Below are 25,584 nucleotides of genomic sequence, written 5' to 3'. Positions count from 1 at the left end.
TGTTGTGGTAGGTCAGCTCAGACGTGACACTTGGAAAGATGGTCCCAAAATACCTTTGGACTCAAACAAAACAAATAAGGAATGGATGAAAGAATTCAAGGGCCAACCACCATGAGGCAGTCATCTTGTACGTTCTAAAATTTCTAAGGCAAGTCTTTAAAGACTCCTCCTTTGGGAGGTCCACCGATTCAATCCAAAATCAAAAATCTTGTAATGCATCTTTATATTTGATTGTGCAAGCCTTCATCTTCTTTGTTGTTTCCTCCACCTAAGAAACTGAAAAGAATTAATTAAATGCACTCCATCTTTTCCTCAAACTTCAACAAGAAAGAGTCCAAAATATTTTGGCCCACAATATTGTCAAGATGGGTGTCCACCGTATGATATACAAAAGCGGCAAAGCCTAGGGTCTGCTTCTACACCACAAGAGCGTGTGCCACCACAATCTTCTAATAAAGCTCAGTGATAATTATTTTGAACTGGAGCTTCCAAAGACTTGTATCCACAAAACCTTTACCCTTGTCGCCAAAGTGCACAGCAATTAAACCATCTCTACCTAGGCAATTTATCTGCTCCAGCCCCTACTTTGTTCCTTGTACTTGGCCACATCTGCATCCCAAGAACTTGCATTCACTTGGATTTCCCTTTCTACTCCAATGGTATCAAGAACAAATTTAATAGTGCTCCACAGGGCGGGGATGACTCCTTGGGAGACAGGGAGAGGTGTTTTGAGGATGAGGGTACTAGAAATCTAAGTTTTCAAACGTCGGGAGCAGTGGGGAAGTGGTGCTTTTCTAATGATAATACATAAAGTATTACTATTAGCAATTTAAAAATTAGTAATTACAATTAGTTTTAAAAAGATAAAAGTTGTATAATATAATAACAAGAGTCTAGTAGTAGTATTCAAATGACAAATGTAAAAATAGAAATCTCAAAATATGAATATCAAATATAGACATTGCAACTAAAATTTTCCAAATTTTAATTTTTTTCATTTCACAGTCATATTAATCGCAATCCAATGTTTATCAAGATTCAAAGTTACAATCGACAATGTTCATGGTGGCAATCATAATGATGCTACAGCCTGCAATAAAAAGTAAACAAATAACCCTCTCATTAACTTAATAATTGGACATATCATATATGGCATAGTGGCTGGAGTAGGTCTAGATAGAGTTAACAGACTTCAAGCAGCATACATAGATCAAATTTGCATGACAAAAGCTAAAAAAAAATTAAAAAGTCACATTTTGAAGCGAACGTGTTCCATAAAATTATTAAATCCTCATGTTTCAAATATAAAATTACTAGGTTCAGACCACACAGGCAGATGTTACCTTGATAGAAGCAAATGGGAAACAGGAGCAAAGTCCCACTGGACTCGAGAATTTAAATAGATCTGAAAACAATTTCCACTTACAGCAACTGAGGCCCATAAATGTTACACAAAATTTCTGAAAAAAACAGTGAATAGATTGATCATTGAATAGAACTACCCATAGCCAAAATTGGCTTGTTTATTTTATCCTTATTTCAGAGTTGTGCCCATTGTAACTAAATTGAATGGAAGTTTCAGAAGTATGAGGCCCTGCATTCCAAAACTACAGTCCATGCAGACAAAGAATGATGCAACTCTGGTAATTTTAAAGAGCACTTCATTGATCCAAACTATGAAATTGTCAACAGGGTATAATTTTCCATGTAATGGCAACTTTGTTTGTTGCTTGTAGAAATGTTTTCATAGAAATGAGTCTGTACCATCATGTGATAGCTAATCACTAGGTTAGTCTCACCCTCAAAACAATAATTGATGACTTAAATGCTCAATACTGGGTCACGCAACCACACTTTGCAGCCAACAAAAGATCATGATTGCAGACACACAAAAGGCAGCCACTCAATCAGAGGAAAAGTTGTGCTCAAATGGTTACACAGTTATCTTCAAAAACTTTAAAATTCTCAATAAAGTTACCTCTGAAAGTTAACTCTAAAACGCTGAAGTCTGAAGTTTGAATCTGAAAGACTGCAGGAAAGGTAAAAATAAAAGTTAAATAGAAAACCCTTAAAAATCAGAAAATTCAATGCCTTATCCTTGAAATAACAGTTACTGGGTTAAACTCAAATTAGACTGCCAATGGAGATGAAATCTTTGAGAAATTTCTCATGCATTTAAGGTTTTGCGGCATTTGCAATGAAAATATATCCATCTGGTCTGTTGTGCATTTTGGGGCTACGCCTTTTAAGAATTAAAATGTTACTGAGCCTATAGACTTTTTTTTAGGCTTTAGTTTTTAATATTTTAATATTTATTATCTTTAAACTTTAAAAGTAAAGCACTTAGGATTAAAATTATATACTTAAATAATCGAATTGAAGTTCATTATTTTATTTTATTTTTATCTTTTTCGAAGAACGTCCAGCGAGACGTCTAGAAGTTTCTTCAATGTCAAAGGACTACTGGGTATCTCGCAGACTTCTAAACATCTCCCATTGCCAAAAAAAGGAAACATCTTGGAAACGTCAAGGAAATGGAGCAGAAGTGGGGGGACAGCTGAAAAACGTTTTCCAGGAATCCCAGTTCATGAAATGCCCCTCATCTCAAAAACTCAGATTTATTTTTAATTGTGGGGGGGAGGGAGCGCATCCCTATGGAACATTGAAACTTAGTGACTAGGAGAAGAAGCATTGGATCTTCTCAACTTGCTCAAAGATCCACTGATCTATTATAAGGGCCTTTCTCTTCATTATCTACAAGTTAACCATGTCCTCTTTAGAAATGAAAGCTACAGCCGACACACTAGGACCAAGGGAGAGGAGAGTAGTGGCCCACCCACGAATAAATTCTTCACAGTAGGCTATTTTGCCCTGGAGCTCATGTTTTGTTCTATGCTCCTCCACTCTCTATCGTATGATGTTGGTAGCGGCATTAAGGGAGCCATGTTTCTCCCATTTACTCTATTATCCCAAGGGAGTTTGGGATACTCAGAAGACCGGAGTGACTTCAGCTCGGACTCAATCTCGAAGTGGGACGGCAACCTCTATAAAGATCATCCCTAGGGCATTCCAGCTTGTAGAATATATTGTTTTTGCCTTCTTTTCCTTCCGGGGAGAAGTGAGCTCAACCATTACCTCCTACAGCAATCAGCTTCCAACCGTTCTAACAGGTTGAAGTGTTGAGCTTAATTTCCAAAGTCTCTTCGGAGGTAGTTATTGTCCCTATTGGTACTCTTATTGACCAAGAAGCAACGGTCCCAAGAGTCTCTGATGTATGGTAGTATGTACTACAGAAGAGGGGATTGGTGAAGAAAGGATGTTGAGCTCAAAGATGGTTGAATGATGTTGTCCACTGTGGCATGCACCTCCACGTGAGCCCTAGCCAGCTCCTCTTTATACTCTTGTGCTTCTTCCTCCTATTGTTTACAAAGCTCTTCCAATCTCTTCATGAGATCTTCTCCATCCTCTACAATCTTCTTTGGAAGAATTTTTCTTGTCTCTTCCTTTCCACGCTTTCCTTTTAAGATTTCTAGAGGGTTTCTTGTTCCTTTTGCTTCTTCTCCTCCTCAAGGAAGTGCACCTTTCTTGCCTCCACTCGTTCCCTTTATTGCGACTTTTTCAAGCATTGTTTTCTACTTGTACCCAAGTTGTGTAAGAGTGGTGTAGTTCTTTTCATTTCTTCTCCTCCTCATGTTTTCACCTTTCCGCTTCTCCTTCCTAAAGGAGAGCAATACTGATCTTCCAAAATCAAGACCATATTTAGGTCCTCAACCTCCATGGAGGCGATTCCCTCATACTCCCTTATTTGCTCTAAAAAATTGGCTCCTTTATAGACGGGACTTGTGGCCAAGGACGGAGAAGTCAATGTCTCTGAGAAGGGGATGTGTTCCATGAGGTCTAGAATGTTACCTTGTGTAAGGATGGGAGCCCATCTTACACGGAGATTGTAATAGGGGAAGGAATGAAGGGAACATCATCACCAAACACTATCTCCCCATTCTCATTAGCCACTATGACCGATACTTGGGCAAGTCGTAAGGAGGACCCTTCCCCAACCGACACTAAAGTGTCACGACTTGCTCTCTTGTTATCTGCTCCCTTGGAGCACCTGTTCCTAAAGCCATTTGAGAGGGTGTCATGGATGCCTATGGCTCCACCGAAGCCCATAAGTGACTCCTTGCTTCATCGTGGAGGCTAGCCTTTGGCACTACTGCATTTTTTTCATCAAACTTTTGCTAAAAAGGAGCTTTTTCAAGGGAATCCACTTACCTTTTAGATAAGCAACTAACTTTCTTTCCTCCCTTATCTTTCTTCCTCTCATAGCTCTTTGTTGGCTCTTTTCTTCTAGCCTTGACCTTTTGTACATCTTTTGGGTGTGGAGGTCAACATAGCTATGACTCCACTCGATGACATTTGGAGAGATGACCTCCATGTCCAAATCCTTCAACTTATTCCAGTTGATTGGGGATAGGGAACAATGATCCATATTATCTTCAAGGAATGTGTGGTCTAGATTCTCACCCTCATCAAAGAAGGCTTTTGGAACATCCATCCGAAGACCAAATGAACTATTTTGGATGTCATCATTCTACAATAATTCTACCACCTCTGGTCAAAATTATCCTATGATCCCACCCAAAAGACCTCAATAACAAGCTTGTGGTTCAAGGAGAAGCTTGGAAATATCTTCATTATCATCTTTTGTGGGTTATAAGGCTCTCTTTTATACCCATAACCTTGGAAATATCTTCTTTATCATCTTTTGTGGGTTATAAGGCTCTCTTTTATACCCATAACCTTGGAAATATCTTCTTTATCATCTTTTGTGGGTTATAAGGCTCTCTTTATACCCATACTCCTACAAGCTTATGCTTTGCAATTCAAAGTCACATACTCGGCGGTCACTGAGATTGGAAACTTAGAATGCCCCAATCTAAAAGGGAAGCCCACTCCAAGCTCGTGCTTAGCCATCATAAGAGCTTGTGGCTCCAGGACCTACCTACAAAACTCCAAAAAATTAATTTAGTCACTACTGTGTGAGGGAAGAAGGAAGGGCTTGCTTGTGAAGCCACTTAATCTAGTATATGTGTGTGTTTCAAACTAGACAAACTAGCACCTGGGAGAGTCAAAATTTGACAACTCTAGTCAAACAGCTAATTGTATCAAAGAAAAATGTGTCGTTAATGCACTAGAAGTTGACAACTATGATTAGGAGGGTGTCTCCTACTTGTTCACCCATCTTTCCCTGCGTTTCCAAGCCAAAGAGTCATGTCTTCAACCTTGTCACAAGCCATATAACATAGGAACTCATGTAAAACTTGTGGGTATTCCTTACTTGCATTAGTTGGTCGTGAATGCAATCTAATATGATATGTGCCTAGCCAAAGAACTCTTTCCCCCCAATGATGGTAGTTGTGCAATAATACATCCAACGGTAATAGTGCTTGGAATCTTCCATCCCTAAGACCCAACTCAATAGAGTGATTATGCCCTAGATAAAGGGCTAGAATTCAATCTTGGAGATGGTATCTACAAACTTTGCTTTATCTTTCCTACCCTGTGTGAGCTAGAAATCGTTGAAGTGCAGCTTATATGCCACCTTGTTGTTCATGTATCGTGCAACAACCTCCCTATTGATCACACGACTATTGATCTCGTCTTGAAAACAGAGGATTATATGGATTGCATTAGAGGTCAAATCTATAATGTGCCACCCCTTGTATCTCTGTAGTTTTGAGTAGCCTCAAAGTAATGGTTAGCCAATGTGAGAACTAGATCCAAAGATTAAACGGCCTGTGGGAAGATTACCATTTAGAGCAAGTTGGACACTTGAAGTTCCTTGTATAAGAAGGAACCTAAGGATGGCTCTTTGTTGTAGCCTTGATAGCTCTAATGTTTGTGTTTCCAACCTCTGTGGCAATTGTATTCTACATGGCCCACTCCAACATAAAGATATGGAGCTTTCATTGGTACACATATTTCATTCTAATGGGCATCTTCTAAAAATTTAGTTCTGCCTTGGTCTTCTTCTTAGCAAGGATCAATATCATCATCGTGCACAAATAGTTTTAACCTCCTATAGGATGACTTTGGTAATCAAGGTTCGAAACAATGAGTTCAAACTTCCAGAAGTATGAATGCTTAAAGCTGAGACTATATGGACGGGACACTTGAACCCTCAAATGCGAAAATGACTCTTGTTGGCCTAAGCTAAGGTTTTGAATGGTGTTACATGGCTACACATACCACAAAATCCTAGTATTCCTAGAACAAGAATGTCCTTGAGACATAGGGATGTTGTCCCCAAGTCCTCAATTGTACCCCCTATCAATTGTCGATCCCCGCAAGGACTTCTCAGTGGTCCAAGATGTCAAGGAGGATGCTTGAGCGTTTCAAGGACATCTAGGTGTCCCTAGTCAACAAACACTTTTTGCCTTGAATTTTATTTTTTAGTTATTTTTATTTCTTTTTTGGTTCCATTCAAAATCTACGTGGATGTAGGGCCCCATCTAAGGCCTTCCAAGAATAAAAAAGACCCTTCAAGCTTTATTTTGATTCACAATCATTTCTAACCATTTTTCTAGAGCAAGAAGAAGAATAGTGAAGAGCTGAGAAAAGAGGGATTGGAGTGAAAGGAATGCTTACAATTAAAATAAGAGTAACTGGGAGCAAGAAGAAGAGGAGGAAGATATTTCAGCTTGTTGAAGAGATTTTTCAGGCACAAGATAGGGCTTTTAACTAATTTTCTTTTCTTTTTTATTTTAATTTGTAAATTCTAATTATAATTGTAATTATTTTTGTTCAGTGTTCTTTCAAATTTCAATATTATTTCATTTTTTGTTGTTTCATTTTCTAAATTAGGCAATATGTTGAATCTTGAGGACAAAACGAACAATCATTGTGATTCTCCATGTTGCCCTCAAGAGTCAAGATTGAAATACTTCCTCTTTTGATCAAGAAAAGGTGGAACCATGTAAATATTTAAAGCTGCCTAAAAATCAGCATTATAGAATTGAATTCAACAAGCCTTGGGGTGTTCCAAATGACATTACATTTGCAATGCCTACTACCTTATCTAATAGGCAACATATTCAAACTATACAGCAGATTCAGGGGTAGACACATTTTTCTACTCATACATTGCATTGTTAGGATCAGCCTCGAGTCCATCATCCACTCATATTGTTGTGGCTGAATCACAATAGGGTTAAACGCAACATGCAAAGTAAGCCCAAGAAACAGATAGATGATTTCATTAACAAGTTCTTTGCCAATGGCATCCCAATTCATGTAGCTCAATCTCCTTACTATATAAGATGATGTTGAAGGTAAAAAAGCGAGGAGCATAGTAGGAAACTCAGACTCGGCAACAACTCGCAAAGCTCCCTAAAAGTTTATTCGATAAAAACTCGGCCAGGAACCTAAAAAAACGCTAAAATTAAATTCAAAATACATTTTTTTGCAAAGTTCAATGAGAAGATGCATCTAATGAGTTAATTAAAGAGAAAACAAAACAAACAAGCAGAGTTTATATATATATATGCATAGTGGGTACAAAATCGCATTCTCATGCCAAATGTTGATGGCAGGAAGCATAATAGTAAATAGTTTGTGTCAAACTAGAAGTAAATACATCATTACAATCACATCTTCCTCTTCCCAGCTCTACTAGCATACTATAATTCTCTATTTTACATAATATATATACTCTTTTTGCCTTTTGTTTTTAACAAAAAAATATATTTAAAAAAAAAAGAGGTTTTTTTGAAAAACTCACCGATTTTTTGCAAAAACTCAGCGATTTTTTCTCTAGCCGACTCGCAATTAAATCTAGGAAAAACTCACCAGTCCCAAAAACTCAGCAATTAGTAGAAACTCACCAATTTCTCAGTGATTATGCCAACTATGGCAAGGAGCATCAAATATGCCACCAAGTGAGCACAAATTGAGGATCACGATCTTGGATAACAACTATGCCAAGATCAATGCATTGATGGAGACGATGAGGGCATGTTAGAGAGCGGAGTCTCGATGTAGCATACTTATGGATGGGTGGACGGGCATTAGGCATCATCCCTCATTAATGTCATATTTACATGCTTAGAGGGCCCACTCTTTCTCAATACAATTGATTATTCACGGCATCAAAAAGATGTTGATTTTTAGTTTCTAGTCCTTTGGACAGCTACTAAGGAGATTGGACCAAAAAATGTGGGCAAGTAGTGACAAAGGCAGCACAAGTGTGCAGATCTGCATGAAAGCTTATTGATGCAGCATACAAACATATTTGGTAGACTCCACGTTGTGTGCACGCCATAAACAATGCACTCGAGGATATGGGGTAGATTGCTTGGATTAGATGAATGGTCAACAAAGCAAGAGATGTGCAAATATTTATCTACATGCACCCTTCAGAAGATTCGTGAAGGAGTTATTGAAACTAGTTGAGACCAAATATGCATCTTGTTTCATTTTCTTGGAGAGAATGGTTGAGTTGCAAGAGCCACCAAAACTCATGGTTGTGACGCAAGAGTGGAATCGATGGGATGAGGCCAAGACAAAGCAAGGGAGGAGGGTGAAAGAGATAGTGAACAGTGATGCATTTTGGAGTGATACAAAATTCATAGTCTCTATCATCTCTCCAATTTTCCAAGTCATCAAATATGGGGATGGGAATGCACCTACCATTGGAGAGGTGTATAAATGCATTGATTCTATGCTTGACCAACTAAGGGTAGTTGTGCTAGAATACAAGTCTGGTTGGCACTTGTATATGCTAGTTATAAGTTGTATTCATGACAGGTTTTGTCCTTGATGTCAACATATATTCTTGAGTTCGTGACAAACAAAGATTATGTAGATTGCAGAGGATTATGAGGTCTGCAAAGTTGGCACAAAATAGGTTAAGCTATGCAAGCTTAAGATTATGTTCATGAATGAGTATAGATGCTACATCTATGTTTACTTATGTTTCTATTGAGTATGGGATGAGTTATAGTTCATTTAGTGAGGACTTGTAGCAGACCAGTATGTAGGAAATATTTACAAAGATAGTTGCTAGTAAATTGGCTATATCTTATTAGCAAGGTAAAACTAAGGTAAGCGAGTTTGGATCATGGTTGAAGACATGTTCGCAATGCTATGCTCGTGATAGCAAATCTTGGATATCATTTCAGTGAGGTCACAAAAGCAAAACGTGTGATATGTTTCACTGCTAGTTAATTATGTTAGTGTAACATGTTGACCATTATTGGATAAAGTGTTAATTGTATTGTAGTGCATGGAAACATTTTTGTAATACTTGTAATGACTCTCTAGAAGGCTTGTATGCCTTAATGTAGTTCTATGTAGTCAATTGTATTTGGGGAAAGCCTTAACAAGCTGACCTAATTAGTTATTTGGATAGGGTATAAAGGAAAGATGTTTTCCTTGGATTTAATGTGAATCACGTATGTAATGTATGTGGTCAGAGGATGCGAGTTTGATCGGAGCAGAGCATAGCAAAGATATAGTTGGTTGATGTTTATGCATAGTTTTGAGCTTCAAAGGAACTGTATGGGCAATTGAGTTGCAGTATTAGTCAATTCAGTATATTGGATATGTTATCCTGAAGATCTACTCTTCATTGTTGATTGAATTAATTTGGACGGTAAGTTCAGTTGTCTTCCTATCAGTCTTTAACAGAGTTTAAACCTTTTAACAAGGGTTTAAGGTCTCCTAACAGGAATTTGTCCTTTAACCAAGACCATTATACTGATTGCATTGTAATTGGCTCCTAAAAGAGTCACATCCTTTCACAGGGAACATTTATATTAGTACACTATCTTGTTGATACCATCCCCACCGGGGTTTTCCCTTTGATCAAGGGTTTCCCTAGTTAACAAATCATTGTGTCATTGTGCATGGTTTATCTCTTGATATGCTTCATTATTTTGGTTATTGAAGTTGGATTTAATAAGTTAGACTAAGTTTAATTTGGTCACAATTGATTCACCCCCCACCCTCAGTTGTGTGTGTGGACTTTACTTTCTAACAAGTTATGCAAGAGGACCTCAATTTAGCATTCTACAATGAGCACATACAACATATTATTCAACATAGATGGACAGCCTCTTATTCAACACAAATGGACAACCTCAACACTCAGGTGCATTGATATGATGTATGATGCTGAAATTGCTAGCAAGATTTGCACTGTATGGACAACATTTGCTATTCTTAGCAACAAAGGCAAATATTAGACCTATGGCACATGAGGACCCTTTTTTGTGGTAGACTTCTCATGGAATGAAATCACTAACTACCACACTAATCATTCATTTGCTATCTCAAGTTTCTCATTCTTCAACTTCTAAGAGGAATTGGTCTACTTATAACTTCATTCCCTCTCTTGAGACAAACAGACTTTACCTCTAAGAGAGCAGAGAAGCTAGTGGTTGTACATAGTGCTTTGTGTATGGCTAACTACAAGACATGTGCGTACAAGAAGAGCTCAAGAGCATGATGGGATGTAGAGCCAAAGGAACCATCATAGATTGATGCGAATGAGGATGCAGTTGCTTCAAATGTAGGGCTTGTTGGTGTTCCTTTAGCGAATCTTGACCATGAGGAGTCTAGTAGTTCTAGTGATGAGAACTTTGCCTTAAGGCCCGACCTCAAGAGGATTGATTAGAGGCCTCCCTTCACTATATTTTGACATTTGGTACTTGTTCTAATATCATGCTACTCATTGTGATCATTTTTATGATATTAGTGATATAATAGAAATTTTCCATTTGTCAATTCAACAATTTAAAATTTTAATTAGTATTCAATATTATTTTTAATTAATAATCCGATATTCAAAACTTCGTTGTTCATTGTTCAATGTTAAAGTATTTACTATTTAGAATTTGGTATTTGTTATTTTGATATCTTACTTCTTAATAGTCTTATAAATTTTTTCATAACTAGCATTTTAAGTGCCATATGCATTTATGTATTCTTGTCTCTCGAAAGTTATGCGGGAAATAGATTAGATGTAATTAATACTAACTAGGTATGATCATTATTTCCTGGAAATGAGAACCAAAAACAATAAGTTAATTAGCCATTTCAAAGGGATTGCAGGCAAGTCATCTTTTGGTACTCCCAAGGAACTATTAAAACCTAAGAAACCCAAACAATCTTCAACTTGTTTTCAACATTTGGATTGTCCCTAGAGCTATCAAAATGAAGAGGATGATGGAATTGATGTTGAAGCCACAGCTCTTAAGAATCAGTTGCAACCAAAATGCTTATCATATTGGGAGAGAAAAAGCCATGATTGTGTACTACACAGCCTTGGGTAATTAATTGATCCAGAAAAACATCTCATGTTGAAATGAATCTGAATTATGAAATCTAAATTGATTAGAATGTACAAATGAATGCTTATAAAAGTAAAAATCAATCCCCAAGTGAGGATTAAGTTAGATAATGACAACAACCCTCATCCTATGTTATGAGACAACATGACCTAAATAGGGGAAACAACTGCTAAGTTTAGCTTGAGTGTGATAATGTAAAAGGGAAATATGATTGACTAATAAATAAGTGATTACCTATTTACATAGACTGGCATACACTTCGTCTCTTATAACTTTGCCACGAAATGAATGTTTACTTGAAAAAATGTTTCATTTTTCTATCTAAAAGTAAGTTTATTTATCACATAAGCTAATACAATTTTAAAATAATTTTGAAAGACCAAAGAAGACATATAAGGTATACCAAAAAGCAAAACTCTTCTTAATATTACAAGCTTTATCAAGCAGAATTGACACTATACACTCAACTAATTGAAACAAAAACCAGCATAGTTAGGGCCTAATTATTGCCCTATAGCTTCAATGCAGTCTTTTAAGCATTTGGAGGATTCCTGAAGTTTGGTTAGAGGAAATAAATTGTGGTCTCATATTCCCAAGTTTGGGCTAGATGGTGGGTGCCCTGCTCCTTGACCCCAAGCTCTATCCGCTTTGTCTCTTAAAGATTTCCAACAGAATGCATGTTACTAAGAAATTCATCTCCTAAGCTAATTCAATTTTAACTATTTAGAAAAGACAAAAGAGGTTGTATGAAGCATGTAAAAACATGCAAAGCTCGTCACAATATTATAAGCTTAATCAAGTAGAACTAAGGCATAGAACAAAGCCAAAGACAGCACCTTGTATTTGAATGCCTCAAATGTCCCATACACAGTACCTGTAAACAAAAATCCATTAACCTCGTTATTTAAATTTCTTCCAACAGACAGAACCTGAGTTAATTGGAAATCTACAAACAAAAGCCACAACATAAATATGAGGGTTCTAATAAAGAAGAATTACATTCAAGCCAAGAAAACACAGTATATTATATATATTTAATATATACATGCTCAAACAAATCATAAATTATGTTTGCTTGTATGAAATCAGAAATAGGACAAAAAAACGACGTGTAAAATAGTTATAAAGTGCATATCCCAAATCCTGAGAAGTATTGAAAAAATTATGGGGGCAATAGAAGCATATAATATAATTTGATTGTGTATGTGAATAATATGTAATGTTATTAAACTTGAATATCTTCTGCCGACAGAAACACATATACAGACATGCATATACACGTCTACATGCTCATATGTGCGTGCATATAAATTATAAATTAATATGAGTTGTACATGTATATACCAAATACTTCAAATATACACATAAACATCGAACATACATATAAATTGATCAAAATTAGAGATTGAAAAACATTTCTTTTCTAATTCAGAGGACTTCGTGTTAATATAGAAAATTAGAAATACATACATATCTACCCACATAAACATCTGCATACGTCTGCTGCCACGGATATGTGTATACGTATATGCAGGCACACACAAAGTACATTTAGATACATGTGTAGTCACATTTAGATACATGTGTAGTCGTATATAACATGGTAGCCATTTTGGTTAAAAAGTAAATATTCAAAAAATGTAAATTGCAGTCAAGCCATGAAATCAGGAAGAGAGCAAGAATGTGACCCAGAATATGTTTCAGTTAAATATCCATAAGCTTCAAATCTATAAAAATAGATAAAGAAAATGGTGATGCAAAACATACGGCAAATAAATGTAGAAACCATTCTTTGGTTGCGGTGAGAGATAGAGATGTATTTGCCTCTCACGCTGTGCATCACCCGAGCACTAACATTCTTAGAGATAAAGTCAGTCATTATTAACCCTCTCCATTTGAGAAGTAGGGCACTAGAAACACTGCACGAATAAGATAAAAGACGTAGGTATTTCAAGGAAAAGGGATTTGTTTAATGTTAATAGATGTAATCTGTTTATGTTTGCCTTCCACAGAATGCCGCAGGTTAAACAAGAAATAAAAAGCTTGTTTGATTTGCAAAATCAAACATTCGGTTTCCATACAGAAATTTAAAAATTAAGTTTTTGATTCGAAAACGATTTTCTATAAACGTCGTAGGGTTCTACAAGAAGTGCAATAGTATACAAATTCTATCCATTAACAGAAAATACCCCCTCGCAATATTGAAATTATATGTGCAATCAATAAATATTAATTACCGATAGCGCCGCCCACAGCACCTCCTACTGCTACACCTGTTGCGACTCTAGCCAGGCAGCTATCTCTCGCCATTGCAATTTCAGACCAAGCAAATTGAGAAGAAAAGGAAAACGTTAACGGCCTAAAACCCTTCTATTTAAAGCAGTAGGGTTTATTCCAGAGAAAACTTCCGATCTATATCCTTTCTTATTCTCCTCCGAAAGCAAGCAGAACCAATTAAACTATGGTATGGAAAAATTAAATCACCCCATAAATCTCACGATTAAACGGTCCAAGTCCTAAAACTTTTTAACTGTTTTACAGGTTAAAAATTTATTTATTTTTAATCTATTATCAAATTTTGTATCTGAATTAGATTGTGTAACAAAGTATGTTTTTGTTAGGCTTGTCCTTTTGGTGAAATGGTGGGGCTTCTTGCCTTGCCTACAACTAAGGTTCAAGGCGCTCTCTACTTCAGTCTTATGTTTTTATTAGGCTTGTCCTTTTGGTGAAATGGTGGGGCTTCTTGCCTTGTCTACAACTAAGGTTCAATGCGCTCTCTACTTCAGTCTTAATTGAGAGTTGTTGAGTTGTAAGGCAAGAGCTACAGTGTATGTTTTTGTTATCTAATAGTTTTTATTATCATGTACTTAAATTAAAAATATATAAGTGATATTTGATTTTTCCTTTTAAAATTGTTTAAAAGTGGTCTTTGTTGGTTCAATGATCTATTTGACAATGTGAAATATTCAAGTTTAAAGCTATTATGAAAGATAGAACTTATCATTGAAAGCAACTTCCTATATTTATCAATTTGATAATTGTATTTTATCTTTAATTTTGGTATTTATCTCAAGTATCATTTTTTTTAAATAAATCAGACAAATTCCAAACAAAAATGTGCTTTGATGTTCATTTTTCTCTCATTACCCTTTCGTAGAAGACGCAACTTCTACACTAACATCACATTCTTTTTTGTATGCATTTGATTTTACATAGAACTTACAATGGAGACCTAAATGTTGTAATTTCTACAACAAAATAATTCAATGCACCAATTTTAATGATATACAACTTTCATCTTCATATTCTACATATTGTACAACTATCAATTCAAAAATTTGTTAAAGAAATAAGTTTAAAGTATTAATAGTAATAGAAGACACAGATATTAATTATGATAATGCAAAAAATAAAAAATGTCGAATTTCTACAGAGATGTGAAAAAAGTAGGGCAGTCGATCATTTTTTTAAATAGGACTAAAAAACCTAATTCACAGCTATGGACAAACAGCAATCCAAGAACAAATACAAAGAGCCAAGTCAAACCACAATGTCTCCCTGCCACAGTGAGATCAGAATATGCGATCAAAACAACGAATAAATACACCATTTTGGAGAAATTTGAGGAGAAGGAAAACCAGGGTTATCCTAGTCACCATGAAGCTACTATCTTGCCGCAGGAGGAATCAAGTAGGTAAATGAACAATCAGCCTAAGCTTAGATGTTCCAAGTTTAAATCTCCTCACAATTCTTCAGGTTTGATGGGGTTTCTCAGATCTCATCCGATTATTTTTACTACTGATAGTCTGGACAACCAGATTAGGGCCTTTAATCTCATCAAGTACGCTCATTCTAACTATTTCGATGTATCCCATAAACCAATAGGGACATGTATGTCTGAATCGGCAGATCAGTTCCATGTCAATAGGCTAGGGATCTCTTATCCAACATTCATAGGCGTATCTCCTAGTTCATATATTCCCCCCATCGTAGACCTATGATTGAGAACTTTCTTGACTCATCCAAACCTAGTAGGCATCCTGGTTTTCTGGCTTCATCAATTCCGGAAGATAATATTATTATCAACAATAAGGAATGTGAAGACAAATGGCTCGAATGTCAAAAGGTCAGAGTCTTCGCTTTTTGGAATGGCCCAAAAAAAGATTTTCCCAAACTTTCTAATTGGCTAGAAGAAAATTGCGAAGAGCAGGTAAGTATCTCTCACTTTTAAGACAGAATTCTTTATTTGCATTGTATGGATGAAGATGTTAAAAAATATTTTCTTTTTGCTTTTGAGTGTTTTTTCAAAGGTTACGTTGTTAAATTTGTAGAATGGATCCTAGATTCTAGAGAAGAAGTTTTAGATATTATGTTACCAACTTGGTTTAGCATACAATCTCTGCCCCCAGAGCTGCTTCAATTAGAGATTCTTAGATCATTAGGATCTGCTATGGGTGAACTAATAGGTATAGACTCTTCCTTTTAGTACTGTAACAATGTGAAAATGCTCATCAAAACTAAGATTAATCAACCTGCTTGTATGCAAAGCAAAGTAATCACAAACAGGGCTTCGTATGATCTAAATTTGCATACATTTGATGATAAAATATCAAAAATTATAAGATTAAATGATAATAGAAAGATCAAATTCAAGAAGTTACCACTTATGTCGGATTTCAAGAGTATGTTCCCTATGATAAGAATTAGGAAAAAGAGGATATGCCAAATGTTTCCTGATCAGAAAACCCCTACACCCTCTCATAAGAAGATTGAGAATCGTTAGATAATAGAGAGAAAGTGGATACATCAGTAGTAAGACCAAAGCTTAAGTCAATTATCATGGTTGATCATAAGAAGAGCCCAGGATTTATTCAAGAACATAATTCAACAGGAAAATAGAGGCACAACAAAGAAAAACAAAGATCTTCAAATAGCAATAAAGGACAGAGTAAGAAGGCAGTAGAAGGAAAAGGTATGGAGATCAATGGGGGTACAAGGTCATAGCACTTTGATGGATAGGGGACATACAAAGATATGGGAAAGGAAAAGTCTACCTCCATTGACACTAAGTATCAGGGGCAAAATATAAATTACAACAAAGTCAATACGGACAAAAATTTAAGTTTAACATTTGAAGAAGTCAAAGACAAAGATATCTTAGCAATACAGCAAACATAGGCATCATCTACCATTGTAAAAGGCAGTTTAGAAGATGTAGAGAACTCACTTTTATTTGAATTGAATGCAGAAGGTGAAGAGGAATCAAAAATCCCAGTGAAAGAGTCTGAATTTGAACAACAACAGTTGCATGTAACAGAGGACAAAATAGTAACACCCATCAAAGAGGTTTCTAACAGGTTATTCAAATTTTGGCAAACTCCATTAGCTCCAATTAGTTCACCATTCACCCCAGGCAGTATTCAAAAGAAGAAGAATAGTGGTTTAAAGAGAACATAAATACCTCTCTCAAAGGAACTTCATGATTTCTTAAATAAGGATAATATATGGGAAAAAGAATTCGAGAACATGAGCATATTAAAATCAGAAGAAGAGAGCCTTGATCTTTTAACTAAGGAATTAGTTAAAGTGTTCAGTTTTGAGAATACTGATAAAATTATTGAAGCTCTAAGAGAAGAATTAATCCAGAGAATACCCAAATTAGGAGGAGACAATTATACATGTGAAGATTTAAGAAGAGATCTATTGAACATTGAGAATGAGGATAAAGATATGAGTCATTCTCAGATAAGTGGAAATGGAATATGTACAGAACAAACGGATAAGGTTGTGGGCAAGGACAGTGGAAAAGGATCAAATTCAGGAATGGGTAATCAATCGAGCCTAATAAATCAAATCCTAAGAGAATTGGAAAACGAGGATACAAAAGGGAAAGATAGCAATAAGCTATCTGCTACTCAAAATGCACAAAAAAACTTGGAACAACTTGGGATTCAAATGAATCAAGAAATTTTAAACTCACTTAAGTGTAACAAAGTGAAAGGTAAAAGAGGAAGAAAATCTTTGAAGGAACTCAGGGAAGAAGATGGTCTCAACAGAGAACAACAAAAGATAGATCAATTACTTAACAACGGGAAGGAGAAGTGCCTTCCTAAGGATTCAAGAAGATTACTACATGGAATGCTAGGGGTTTAAATGCCCCTAGCAGAAAAATATTATTAAAACAAAACCTTAAATCATTTGATTCTGAAATCATTTTATTACAGGAAGCAAAATTAAATAAGCTAGAAGGAATTAAATTAGGTAAAAAGTTGGGTATTTGGAATTTCGCCCTCCAAGAGTCATTAGGTGCTTGAGGGGGTATAGGTTTCATTTGGAATCCTAGGAAGGTATCCTTAAACATTTTTAACATAAATAATAATTGGATTAGTGACACTGTCTAGAGCTTAAATTCTAACTTGAAGTTTATTCTAATTAATGTCTACGACCCAATAAGTAATTTGGGGGAAAAAATTAGTTTGGGAAGAAATTAGTGTAGTTATGAGCGATTATAAGGATAATCTGATCTTAGTAGGGGGAGATTTTAATACTATTATTAATTTAAATGAAAAAGTAGGTGGTATTAAACAAATCTCCCAATCATCTAAAGATTTTAAAGAATGGTGTGATGTCCATAACATGATTGGCATTCCACTCATTAATGGGAATTTCACATGGAATAATAGACGGAAGGATTTTGCTTATATTGCTAAAAAATTAGATAGGTTTCTAATTAAAGGATATTTGGATATAAACAACTTGAATATCCAATCTTCCATTCTACTGATTGTTGGGTCTAATCACTACCTAGTTAGATTAGAATTTTCAGAACCCCATAAACCTGCTAGGAACCCATTTAAATGTGAAAAAAGTGGTTTCTAGAGCCCAGCTTTATGGGAAATATCAAAGAATGGTGGATGCAAGGTAATTTTGAGGGTTCCAAGATGTTTATTTTTGTTTCTAAAATGAACATGCTCAAGGAGCAAATTCTCAAATGGAATAAGGATCACTTCAATAACATTTTTAAAGAAAAAAACAATATTGAAGAGAGTCTAAAGGATTTGAATTTAGAAGTAATTAAGAAAGGTATGAATAATTATAGATATTTGTTAGAAAAAGAATTACTTGCTAAACAAGAGGATGTATTATCCAAAGAGGAATTTTTTTGGAGACAAAAATCAAGAGAAAGATGGCTCGATGAGGGGGATCAAAATACAAATTTTTTCCACAATTCCACTCTATAACATAACTAAGAGTAAAATTTTCAGTTTTAAAAATCATCTGGGCGTCTCAACTGACAAACCAAGTGAAATTGTGGAAATTTTTGTGGATCATTTTCAGAAAATATTAAATAACTTTGAGGGGTCAAACAGAGGAGCTCAAGCTAATTTGCTCAAAGTCATCCCCAAAATTGTCACAACCGAAGATAATAAGGTTTTAAATAAACCTATTACTTTGGAAGAGGTCAGGCCGATAGTCTTTAATATGAACCTGTTGGTGTACATAAGTATTTACTTATTACACTTACTTAAGTTTTACTTAGGTTAATGCATTATTTAATCATTTTGCATTATTTTATTATTATTTTAGGTGAGACACTTAGGAGTTTGTGTACTATCATTGAGTTACGCAACTCTAATTATGCACATGGTGTCTACAACACAGGAGTATGCATCATTCACTGAGTTGTCATGATGACAACACAGTTATCAACACTCCTCATTTAGCACATGTTGTCTACATCACTGATTTGCGTGCTACACCATTGTAGGCTTATCCTCACATCATCACACTTAATCCCATGCTTAATGGAGGATAACCCATATCTAGTGGACATGTGCCTGGTTGTATGACATATCATCATGTTGACTTCTATGCATTCTAGAAGCTCTCCTGAGGCCTTTGTATTCAGGCACTCCTAGTGTACTCTCAATCAGTTATTGAATGAATATCGTCATTCTGATCATACTTTTTCTATTTTGGTCTATTGTGTGCTTGTGTTGAGTTCTTTAGTTCTTGGGTGAATTCTGGCCTAAGCCAAATTCTTATAGAACCCTAATAAATCTCTAGGACCAGATGGTTTCCAGGCCTTCCTTTTCCATAAATGTTGGGATGTTATTGGTCTAGACCTCTGGAAAGCTATTGAAGCTTCAACGAATGGTGGAGCTTGACTATCTGAAATCAACTATTCCTTTCTCACTCTAATTCCCAAAAAGGCGGAGCCTGAGACTCCAAGAGACTTCATACCTATCGCATTATGTAATACTATTTACAAAAAAATTTCTAAGATTTTAGCAAATAGATTAAAGGGTATCCTTCCAAAAATCATATCTAAGGAGCAAACAAGATTTGTTCCAAGTAGATCCATTCTTGATAGAATTCTCACTATCCAAGAAACAATTCATTATGCCTACAAGAACAAAGAAGCATGCATGTTCATGAAACTAGATATACAAAAACCTTATGATATGGTTGATTAGCAGTTCCTATGTAAGATCCTAGAAGACTTCGGTTTCTCTCATCAATGGATTAACCTCATTTTTTAAGTTCATATCGACTACTAAAATTTTAGTGCTTATTAATGGAACTCCTGAAGGTTTTTTTGAAACTTCTAGAGGTATTAGACAAGGAGATCCTCTATCTCCTTCCCTTTACAAGCTCATTAACAAGGGTGAATTGTGGTGATCAATTTAAAGTTTTACGTGATGTCAAAGAAAAATGTATATTGGAAAAGGTAGGCTTATTATTTATTTGTATTGAAAAGCCTCTGTTAAACAATATAAATATTATTATGCCTGAAGCCTTTGGGATAGTTGTTACCGAGGCTTATAATAATCAAAAGATTACAGGCATTACTGTCACTAGGAATATTCCTAACATAACGCATCAACAATATGTGGATGATACTATTCTACCTGGCAAAAATTGAGTAAATAAGGTGCTTGGTCTAAAATCCATCATAGAATTATACATGAAAGCTTCCGAATAGAAAGTTAATGACCAAAAATCTAAGATTTATTTTATGAATAAAGAATCAGAGGTGGAAAATCAAATATACCATATCATGAGATACAAAAAAGGTCTGTTTCCTTGTAGGTATTTGGGCATTGATTTAGAGAAAGGTGGGAAGTCTAGTAAGGTTTGGAACAACACTCTAGAGAAATTGGATGCTAGGATAGGTTGCTTGAAAGATAAATGGCTCACAAAAGTTGGCAAGAGTATCAAGATTAGATCTGTCTTGTCTACCATTCCAACCTACCCTCTTTGCTATCTTCCTCTATCCAAGCACCTTCTCCTCAAACTTGAGGTAAAGCTCAAATTTTTTCTTTGGAACTATTGTGAGGAAGAAAATAAATTGGGTCTCATAAAATGGGAGAATATTTGTAAACCTAAGGATTTGGGTGGGTTAGGTATCAAGAATTTACAATGGAAAAATGAAGCCCTAGGTACTATATTAATTTGGCATCTCTTTAAGGAAAGAGAGCATAAGTGGACTAAGATTATGTATAATAAGTATCTTAATGATGATGATCCTCTATCAATTTTTAGAATGAAGACCCTTCCTAAAGGGTCTGAGAGTTGGAATTTTATGACTAAGTGTCGTCATCTCGTTAGCAAGTACCTAACTTGGGATGTCGACAAAGGTGATGAGGCCCTATTTTGGGAGGATTCTTGGGATGGGCATCCTCCTATAGATTCATGTCACATCGCAACGGATCTCAAAGGAAAATTAGTCAATCTGGGAAGTAAAGTCAGTAACTACAAGACAAAGATCACTTCAAAAGGTATCTCTCGATGGATTTGGAAACCTTTGGAGGATATAGAATTGGATCCAACTACTATAAAGTTATATGAAGAGATAACACAAGTAAGGAAAGTTAAGCAACTCGAGAGAAATGACGAACTCATCTGAGCAACATCTAATGATCGTAAGTATAGCATGAAAAATGGATACAAAGCATTGATACGGTCATAAAAATGGGATGAAGTGGGAATTCCACTTAAACTATGTTGGGATTCTGCTTGTCTCCCAAAGGCAAGTTTTTTCTTATGGTTAGCGTTTCAAAATAGAATTCTGACGGCAAATAGATTTCATAAATTAGGCTTTGAAGATCCTTCTAGGTGTGTGTTGTGTAAGTAGAACAACGAGGATGCAGATCATCTATTATACAGATGTTTATTTTCCCAATCATGTTGGGAGTGGCTCAGACATATGTTAGGCTGGTCTTCGCCTTTGCCGAAATCATTTATTGATCTCCTCAAAGGATGGCCTACCAATTTGGTGAAGGGCATTTATAATAAACTTTGGAACATTTGTCCTTCCATCTTGGTTTGGGAAATATGGAAAGAAAGGAATAGATGATTTTTTTGTGACTCGGAGTTGAAGCCAAAAGAGTTAATTTTAAAGATTGAAGCTAGTATTGTTGAAATAGTTCATTCCCATCTCAAAAACTCTAGGAAAGAAGAAGGCTCCTTCTCTATATGGGACAGTCATATGAAGAAAAAATTGCTAAGTTTGATTAACACTCCACTTAGTAGAGAGAAGATTTCCACAATCCATAGAATGCTTAGAATTTTTTTGGATTTGATTGTGTTGTAATTTTTGCATCAACGTTTTGGATCACACTCTGTGATCCATCATCAGGATGAAGAAAGAGAACATGAATGATGAAACATAACAGACTTAGCAATAAAAAGGTAGAGGGGTGGGGGGGGAGGTATAGAGTGGGTAGCAAGAAAGATAGGTAAAAAATAATTAAAATAATAAACTCAAAGAATAATTTTAAAAAATAAAATTATTGAATTGAAATTAAAAAGTAGCAATACAATTTAAAATTAATAATTAATAATAATAAACAAAACCAAACAAAGAAACCAACCAACCACCACTCAAACATAAAAGGAAGAAGGAGAACTCTAAAATAAAAAATAAAAAATAAAACTAAATAAAAATTAAGAATAATAAATAATAATTTAGTTTAAAAATTAAAGAAATAACAATAAACAGATAAATAATAAAATAACGGGGTCAGCCTCTAAAAAGAACCATGATATAATAAGATAAAGGACGTTCCAATTATATATAAATATAAATACAAGGAGACAAATAGGAGCACAAATCGACTAATACGCTCAACAATAATAATAATAATAACAATGATATATATATATATATATATATATATATATATATATATATGAGTGTACATGTCTATCTGAACCTATAAAAACAAATATAAAGGAATAAATATAAAAATAATAAACTTAAAGAATAAATAAAACAAGTGTAAAAATAATAAACTCAAAGAATTTTATGTCAAAATGCCAAAAAATTGTTAGTAAATATCTAACTCGAGATGTGGTGGCGGGTGATAAAGCCTTGTTCTGGGAAGATTCTTGGGACGAGCACCCCCCAATTCACTCTTCCCCCAAAATAGAGAACCTTAAAATTAGGCTGACATCTTTGTGGGGAAGTAAGGTAGAAGATTATAAAGTTAAGGAGGTGTCGGATGGGGTTCTACGATGGAGATGACATTCTCTGGATGGTTTAGATCTTGATCTGGATTTAGTTGTAGCCTTTGAAAAGATTATCTCAAATAGAAACATTAAACAATTTGAAAGGTCAGATAGTCTTATCTGGGCTAGATCAAAGGATGGAATATACAGTGTGAAACAAGGGTATAAGGCCATCATCCATTCACAGCATTGGAATTTAGTGGAGATCCCTTTAAAGTTGTGTTGGGATGCAGCATGTCTTCCTAAGGCTGGTTTCTTTTTATGGCTCGTCCTTCAGAATAGAGTTTTGACCGTGGACAGATTATCGAGATTTGGTATCATCGGCCCCAATTGGTGCATCATGTGTAAACATAGCAATGAAGATGTAGATCATCTATTCCTCATTTGTCCTTTCACTCAAAACTGCTAGGAATGGCTCAGGACTCGACTCAAATGGTCAACCCCTTTTCAGAATTCCCTTAAGGGGCTCCTCTGCTCTTGGCCTACAAATTTGGCCTGTGGGGTCTATAGCAAACTCTGGAATATTTGCCCATCCATAGTGGTATGGGAACTCTGGAAGGAAAGAAATCGTCATATTTTTAAAGATAAAGAGCGGAATATAGATAGATTTTTACTCAAACTAGAAGCATTAATAATAGAAGTAATAAATGCTAATCTTAGGAAAACTTTACACGAAGAAGGTTCTTTCTCATTTTGGGATGGACTCATGAAAAAACATTGGTCCAATCTCGTCAATCTGCCTCTGGTATATGCAGCTAGTAATAAGGAGGTAAGGGCTAATTGCAAATGGGTCCCTCCTCCTCCAGGATGGCATAAATTGAACTTTGATGGTGTTGCAAGAGGTAACCCGGGAGCAGCTGGTGTAGGATGCATCATTAATGATGAGGATGGTCACTGGGTAGCAAAGCTAGCATCCCCTCTTCCTCCCACATCTAATAACGTGGCAGAATTAGAAGCTCTTGAGAGAGGTTTACAACTCTGTCATAAATTAGGCCTATCCAAAGTCATTATCGAAGGCGACTCTCAGGTCATCCTTAACGCTATTAGATAGAAAAAGACCCCTAATTGGGTCTTGAACTCAAAACTCCAAGAAGTGCTAATACTATTGGAAAATTTTGAGGAAATCCAAATTAGTCACATTTTCCAAGAACGCAACTCGCTGGCTGATGGACTTGCTAACAGGGGTGTGGATGGAGAATCGCTCTTGGTATATAATTTAGATTAACTTCCTTCTTTGTAGTAATATTGCAAGCCATAATGTATTATTTGCTAAGATAGCTTAAAAGACATAAAAATCTATAAATAAATATAGATAACTTAAATGTATTAAATTAATTAATTAATTAAGATTGGTTTAAAGATATAAGTGTATTAAAAAATAATAATAATAATAATAATGATATTAATAATTATAATATATATATATATATATATATATATATATAAATTAAAATAATACACATTAAAAAGAAGAAAGAAAATATCGCAAGAAAAATCATTAATTAATAAATTAAAATAAAACTTTGCTATCTTATAGCATCTATTAGGGCTAAGTCCTCTTTGTAGTGATATTGTTTTTAGAACAAGTTATAATGCATAATTGTTAAGATAGATAAAAAGACAAAAAAAAATTAAAAATTTATAACAAATTAAAAATTAATTAAATATATAATTTAATAAATTTTTTAATTTATAATAATAAATTATAATTAAATTAAAATAATAATAAATTATAATTAAATTAAAATAATAATAATAATAAATTAATTAATTAATTAAAAATAAATTAAAAATTTGATGAATAAATTAAGTTATTACTTTACATTTCATATTATTGAAAAGGTGATCATTTAGCTTAATCTTTTTTACGTCTTGCTAGAATTAATCTATCTCCATCGAATTTTCGATAATGATTTGGGATTTTCTTCTAATGGTTTAAGCATGCCACCTCAGAGTTTGGATTACCTTTCCATCATTACAAGATTTTGGAGGGATTTCTCAATCTTAGTTTGTATTTAGAGCTCTGAAATCATAATGGCCGAGTACGATGAGTGGTAATACTCTCACATGTGAGGTGTTATTAGCAGCTGTCATGCTAGTATGTGATCATGGCTGATCTCATGCATTCATTTTAGATTAAGGAAGAACTCCCCACGATCGTAGCATGAAGAAAGGCAATGAAAGAGGGTTTCTGGATATAGGTCTTTCTTCTATTGAACCCCTTTTAGGATTTCTTATATTGCAAATCCCATCTTGACTAGGATGGAGACCAATATTCACGTATTTCATTCGACGAAAAACAGAACCATGGCGTTCTTAGGAAAAGTCAAGCCTGAGAGGTGGAGTTGTTTCTTAAGGACATCTGATGACATGATACAATTTGCAATTAGCAAAGCCTTAGGTGAAGAAGTTTTTGATTATTTAGCGACATGGAGGACCAATAGTTCTATCATCGGTTCTTTCATCAGGATAATGGTTAGGGCGAAGATTGGTAAGGATGAAATTATAAGGCTTTGCTTTGATATTTTCAACCCGGTGTGGAGGAAGGGACTGGAAAAGGCTGTACACAGCATAGATGACAAATTTCAAATTCCATTACCCGAAAAGTACATGGGTCTTCCTGTGGGTGCTGTAGATTTGGACACGACCCCTTGCCGACAATCCCTCATCATCAGGGAAAGCCTACCCTTCTATAAGGAATGGCACGCGAATGGAAGCCAGT

The 25,584-nt window shown here is 35.2% G+C and overlaps 1 protein-coding gene across 1 annotated transcript in view; it reads right to left on the bottom strand.

Annotated features, from left to right (window-relative positions):
• The window catches only part of LOC149564137 (reactive oxygen species modulator-like protein), a 63,497-nt gene extending 49,665 nt beyond the window's left edge, over positions 1-13,832 (bottom strand). The window contains exons 1-2 of the mRNA XM_089827211.1: positions 13,586-13,832; positions 12,185-12,222 (exon numbers count right to left, since the gene is read on the bottom strand). Coding sequence (XP_089683337.1) covers positions 12,185-12,222; positions 13,586-13,658 — 111 coding nt within the window. The 5' untranslated portion in view covers positions 13,659-13,832. The remainder of the gene's footprint in view (positions 1-12,184; positions 12,223-13,585) is intronic.
• Positions 13,833-25,584: the final 11,752 nt, after the last annotated feature.

The sequence above is a fragment of the Cupressus sempervirens genome, chromosome 4, assembly GCF_028749045.1.
Source record: "Cupressus sempervirens isolate cs-2001-9-10 chromosome 4, ASM2874904v1, whole genome shotgun sequence".
Classification (NCBI taxonomy): domain Eukaryota; kingdom Viridiplantae; phylum Streptophyta; class Pinopsida; order Cupressales; family Cupressaceae; genus Cupressus; species Cupressus sempervirens.
This window is presented reverse-complemented; position numbering and strand designations above follow the sequence as displayed.